This window comes from Rana temporaria, chromosome 12 (genome assembly GCF_905171775.1).
Source record: "Rana temporaria chromosome 12, aRanTem1.1, whole genome shotgun sequence".
Taxonomy (NCBI): Eukaryota; Metazoa; Chordata; class Amphibia; order Anura; family Ranidae; genus Rana; species Rana temporaria.
This window is the reverse complement of record NC_053500.1, coordinates 140,995,945-141,002,581: the sequence shown is the minus strand read 5'-3', so window position 1 is coordinate 141,002,581 and position 6,637 is coordinate 140,995,945. Positions and strand designations below refer to the sequence as shown.

The following is a 6,637-nucleotide window of genomic DNA, read 5'->3' as shown; positions in this document are numbered from 1 at the left end:
GGGCAGGTGCCGCATGAAATGTCCCTCACCTGGCTATCATGCTGATCTAATGACTGGAATTGGCTTTTGACCAAGAACATTTTAGGTGAAGGAAGTAATAAAAGCAGAGGCAGCCGGGTGAAGCGTTAGGAGCCGGTGAGCATTGGCTGCGGTGGATCCTTCTTTGGTCCCCATCACACCTTGTTCCCGTCCAATAGGGCACGTGTGTCAGAAACAAGGCCCCAGTGGGGCCAAATCCAGTCGTTTTATGCGGCCCTCGCACCTCCCCTGCAGCTGTGGCACCTCCCCTGCATACCAGCCAGTGTTACAGCCTCTCCAACAGCACCCCTCCCATCGAATGAAGAATGTACAACTAAAGATGGCGCCTCCGACCAGGACTACGCCCAACTTGGTGACGCACAGATCCTGGAGGAAGTTCACCTTGCATGGACATGACCAATCAGGAGCTACGAATACGTAGATAACATTATGCTAATGATACATATACTCACAGCATTAGTGGCTCACCTATAAAACCCCCCCCCATGTATCCAGAATATACTTAAAACAATACAAATTCAATACGTTTTAACGTGATAGAAACAGAGTTCACTCACACATCATCCCACACAGTATTGCCCCCCTTCAAAAAAAATCCCCCACACAGTATTGCCCCCCTTCAAAAAAAATTCCCCACACAGTATTGCCCCCCTTCACATATCCCCCCACACAGTATTGCCCCTTCACATATCCCCCCAAACAGTATTGCCCCTTCACATATCACCCCCACACAGAATTGCCCCCTTCACATATCACCCCCCACACAGTATTGCCCCCCTTCACATATCACCCCCCACACAGTATTGCCCCCCTTCACATATCACCCCCCACACAGTATTGCCCCCCTTCACATATCACCCCCCCCACACAGTATTGCCCCCTTCACATATCACCCCCCACACACAGTATTGCCCCCCTTCACATATCACCCCCCACACAGTATTGCCCCCCTTCACATATCACCCCCCCACACAGTATTGCCCCCTTCACATATTACCCGCCCACACAGTATTGCCCCCTTCACATATCACCCGCCCACACAGTATTGCCCCCTTCACATATCACCCCACACACAGTATTTCACCCTTTACATGACCCCCCCCCCCCCCCACACACACACACACACACACAGTATTGTCCTTTTACATGACCCCTCCCACACAGTATTGCCCCCTTTACGCGACCCCTCCGCACAGCACTGCCCCCATTCCCCCGCTTCCCATCCTTCACAGTTCCATATAATTTTCCTCCCTTCACTCTCAGACCTTTCACAGAGCGCAGAGCAAGAGGCAGGACAATCATAAACTAAAGGCGGGGCACAGGAGCTGCAGAGTTGAGGCTGGGGACAGAAGCGGCGATTAAATGGCGCGATCGCAGCGGTCCAGAAAGAGCAGCAGCACGAGCCGGACTTGGACCGCGTGCCGCCATTTAGTGATGCCCGACATAGAATATTGATACTCTTATACCTGCTAACAACCCGCCCCCTCTCGCACTCCGCCCGGGGCCCCCGTCAGGAGTCCACATTTGTTTGGCCAAATACTGTAGGTACTTCAACATTGTCCATGCTTTTGGAGCTCTACTCTTCCAACTACCCAATAGTGCCTCTCTACTGGTTGTTTAGGCTTTCTCAGGTATGCATCAGACATTTAGATCTAGGGGAAAAAGTGATTTTATACACAGTTCTGAAACAAATACCCAGCTGTAAATCAAAGAGTGCATTTCATATGGTCACAAACCCTTCTGCACTCTAGACAGAACTTTCTTCGTTCCATACATAGCTTTCAATGACCAGTGGTTTTCTATACAGACTCTTTGGCGAACCATTCCCAACCATTGGTGATGATGATTGCAGATGACCAGACATGAGTCTTACCTGGAATGTTGTGTATGGTGATGGCCAGGATGAGAAGCATGATCCGCCTCCAGCTGTTCCCACCTTTGTTGGCGGGTTCTCGGGCGCTCAGCAGTGACAGGTCATCTCCAGGAGAAGAATGGGCCCCCTTTTTCCTCTGGTAAACATCACCATTCTCAAACTTATCTGTAGATACAAAAAACAAAACAGAAGTAATGAGTGAGAATGCTGGATTCCAAAACTATAGACTTTGACTTTAGCGTGCAGTCCTTAACCCTCCAGGAACTATATAAACATCCAGTGACAGTTACAAAACAGTTCAACTTACTAAACAAGACTCCTCTTCGGGACTGAAATTGCTTTGAGTTCCCCGCACACAAATGTGAATTAGTCTAAGACAGGGATCTTCAAACTACGGCCCTCCAGCTGTGGTGGAACTACACTTCCCATGAGGCATTGTAAAAACCTGACATTCACAGACATGACTAGGCATGATGGGAATTGTAGTTCCTGAACAACTGGAGGGCCGTAGTTTGAAGACCCCTGGTCTAAGAGAACCCGCCTCAATTGGTACCTGGAGGATGTCCATCTGCCAAGATCATCCGCCAACAACCAGCGAGGTCAATGGTCCCATTCACGTACATGGCTGGTTTGTGTTTCGAACGGGGTGACGTTCACCATGATTGATGCTGGATTTTTATTTTTTTATGGGGGGGGGGGGGAGATTTATTTGTTTAATAAAGAATTCTATCAAAACTTGTGTCTGATTATTTACATATTTTTTGTAAATGAGTAGGGGTACTATGTGGCCATTATTAATTCACGGAGGAATAGGGGGAGCAGATATCTAAAAAGTCCCCCCCTACACCCCCACAACCACTGGGCCAGGGTTGTGGGGAGAAAACCCTTGTCTTCATCAACATAAGGGGGGGGCCTATGCCTGGTATGGTTCAGCAGGTCCCCTCACTCTTCTTTCCTGGCCTGCCAGGCTGAGTGTTTGGATTAAGGGTCTTTTAAGGGCTTGAGGAGGAACCCCACACTATTCTTCGTTTGTTTGGGGTATGTACTAGAACCAAAGAGCCTGGGGGAGTGCCCAATCCCCTAAACACTTTTCTCACCAATCCCTTGGCTATTAGCCTTAACAATTGGGAAATTGTCCTCTTCAACATGAGGGGGCCATGTTGAGGCCATGTGACCTGGTAGGATTCAGAAAACAGGGCGTGGTTCAGGAGGTGCCCTCACCATCTTTGCCGGCCTGCCAGGCTGAGTGTTTGGATCAAGGGTCAAAACGGGAAATTTAAAAAAAAATTAAAAAAAAAATCTAAAACGAGCACCACTAGGGCCGAAAAGCGGAGCAAAATCGCTGCTAAAACAGCACAAAAACGAGTTTACCGCTAACGCCCGGGTGCTGCCAGTGTGAAAGGAGTCTTACTATTCAACATTAAAACAAGGGCAGAATATTTAATAATGGAAAGTTGAAAACATTACTGAAGATCTGCTTTAAAGTTGTATGATGTAAGACGTAGAAGGCAGGACAAAAGGTATGGGCGCCACCCACCCTAACACCTCCCCGCCCCCTCCCTATGCATGTGCCCGTCCCCTTTCAGGGGGGTGGGCAAGGGTGTATTTTTTAAAGCACCTGATTAGAGCCAGAGACTCGGATAGGTTTCAAAATAGGGTGGGCACGGGGCGCAAAGATTGGGCGACCATAGCGAACACATTTTTGCTATTTTCACACTACGGTTACTCTTCACCAATCAGGAGGCAGGTCAGTGAGACCTGTTTCCCAATTGGCCACAGTATCAGGCAATCCTATTGGATGCCTAGCGCTGTGGAAGAGGAGACATGCTGGAGCCGGACCCGCCTCTGCCCAAAGGGCACAGCAAGTGAGGAGGACACAGGAGAGGAGAGGACGACACAGCAGGAGAGGAGAGAAGAGGATGACACAGCAGGAGAGGAGAGGAGGACACAGCAGGAGAGGACAGGGGAACACAGCAGGAGAGGAAAGGAGGACACAGCAGGACAGGAGAGGAGGACACAGCAAGACAGGAGAGGAGGACACAGCAAGACAGGAGAGGAGGACACAGCAAGACAGGAGAGGAGGACACAGCAAGACAGGAGAGGAGGACACAGCAAGACAGGAGAGGAGGACACAGCAAGACAGGAGAGGAGGACACAGCAAGACAGGAGAGGAGGACACAGCAAGACAGGAGAGGAGGACACAGAAAGACAGGAGAGGAGGACACAGAAAGACAGGAGAGGAGGACACAGAAAGACAGGAGAGGAGGACACAGCAGGAGAGGAAAGGAGGACACAGCAGGAGAGGAAAGGAGGACACAGCAGGACAGGAGAAGAGGACACAGCAGGACAGGAGAAGAGGACACAGCAGGACAGGAGAAGAGGACACAGCAGGACAGGAGAAGAGGACACAGCAGGACAGGAGAAGAGGACACAGCAGGACAGGAGAAGAGGACACAGCAGGACAGGAGAAGAGGACACAGCAGGACAGGAGAGGAGGACACAGCAGGACAGGAGAGGAGGACACAGCAGGACAGGAGAGGAGGACACAGCAGGAGAGGAGAGGAGAGGACGACACAGCAGGAGAGGAGAGTAGAGGACGACACAGCAGGAGAGGACGACACAGCAGGAGAGGAGGACACAGCGGGAGAGGAGAGGAGGACACAGCGGGAGAGGAGAGGAGGACACAGCAAGACAGGAGAAGAGGACACAGCAGGACAGGAGAGGAGGACACAGCAGGACAGGAGAGAAGGACACAGCAGGACAGGAGAGGAGGACACAGCAGGACAGGAGAGGAGGACACAGCAGCACAGGAAGGGAGGACACAGCAGGACAGGAGAGGAGGACACAGCAGCACAGGAAGGGAGAACACAGCAGGACAGGAGAGGAGGACACAGCAGGACAGGAGGGGAGGACACAGTGGGAGAGGAGAGGAGGACACAACAGGACAAGAGGGGAGGACACAGCAGGACAGGAGGGGAGGACACAGCAGGACAGGACAGGAGGACACAGCTGACAAGTGCCACGAGCCCCGTGGTTGTTTGCCGCCCCCAGAAGAAAAGCCCACCAGCCCCCACTGACGCTGGCTATATTAACGTTTGTATAATTTTGTGTTGAAGTTTACTCAATGAACGGCGGCAGCTTCGGGAGAAGGGGCGTAACATTTTTGGGAGATATTTAAATGAGATTTCTTGTGTATCATTATTTTCATGTGATAACAAAGCAAGGTCCTCTGTAATTAGCAATCCTCAGACTGCCAGGCGAGCCTCAGCTGTGTAGTCGGCTCTCCAAATTAGTGAGGCATGAGAAGCATTGCAGCAAGCACTCTTCAGATATCCCCCCTTCTCACACAAATCACTGGTTTGAGACTTCTACTTGCTACAAATTGAACCTCTAAAGATCTGTCTGGGTTACATTTCAAGTCTCTCATGTTAGATCTTCAAATGTTATTAAAAATATGCAGAATAGTCAAGATCTGAAAACCGTTTGCGATTAGGAGGACCGGGCCGAATTATATACGTCTCAGGAGCCGACAGACTCAATTCACAAAGCTTCCACACATGGATAAGAGAATAAAGAACGAAGAACTGCGCTTGTAAAAATAAAGTGACCAAATAACAAATCAAATATCAAATAAGCAGTAACTCTCCTGTGAGATATAAGCAGTCCCATAACAATCAAAAACCTCTACAGAGTCGCGCTGTATAAATGATCACCCATATGTAACAATAAGTGATATTAAACATTTTAAAGTCCACAATAGTGAAATTATTTTAAAGGTGAGAGTATTCTCGTCAGTGCATCAACAATCGCCACCATCTGTCACCTGGAATCGTTTAAACCAGTGGTCTCCAAACTGCGGCCCGAGGGCCGGATGCGTCCCTTTACTTGCCTTTATCCGGCCCTTGGGGCACTATCCCTCCCACTGATACAAGACACAATTCTGCCATCTGACACCGACAGTGGACCACCTTTTCTCCCACCAACACCACTAATGGGGCACTATTCCTCCCTATAATACCAATGATGGGTCAGTATTCCTCCCCCTAATACCAGATGTTTAGTCCCACTAATGCCAGGGAAATGTCCAACCCCACTGGCCAAAGTCTGGCCCTCCAAGAGTCTGAAGGACGATAAACCGGCCCTTTGTTTCAAATGTTTGGAGACCCCTGGTTTAAACCAACCAGCTCACACAGACCTCCTAGGGGAATCAGGACCTCCTCCTTCCTCTTGGTGACCCCTCTAGTGGTATAAAGATCAATATAGAGTAAGGTGACCAGATTATTAAAATTAAATCCGGGGACATATTTTTATTTTTTATAACTAGTAATATCGGCAAATCAGCGACTCTCCCATCACCGCCGCGCGCCACACAGCCTGTCAAGTCTTACTCTCCAGGCCTCGGCTACTACTGGGTGGGGAGCGGAGGAAGATCACTCCACCAGGGAAGGCATAGAGATAAGCAGGCAGGCGGCTGTCCGGGACATGAGCCAAGGCAGAAGAACATGTGAGCGGAGCTGAATGGGCATGCACCCGAAACTGAAGAAATGGTCCTTCTGCTCCGACCAGCACATGATCATCAGAAAGGGGAACAGATAATGGAAAAAAAATGTACCCCCCCCCCCACCGCCAGTAGGAGCGGCAAAGCGCGGGGGGGGGGGGTGCAATTACATTTTTTTTTTTTTATTCTGCACTGACTTGTCTTGGAAATTGCCCCAGCGCCTGTTC

General features: G+C 50.0%; 1 protein-coding gene across 2 annotated transcripts in view; it reads right to left on the bottom strand.

Moving 5' to 3' along the window:
• Nucleotides 1-1,823: 1,823 nt before the first annotated feature.
• Nucleotides 1,824-6,637, bottom strand: part of SLC39A11 (solute carrier family 39 member 11) — a 164,476-nt gene continuing 159,662 nt past the window's right edge. For both annotated transcript variants that reach the window (XM_040331007.1, XM_040331008.1), the window contains exon 6: nt 1,824-2,077. In XM_040331007.1, coding sequence (XP_040186941.1) covers nt 1,839-2,077 — 239 coding nt within the window. In that variant the 3' untranslated portion in view covers nt 1,824-1,838. The remainder of the gene's footprint in view (nt 2,078-6,637) is intronic.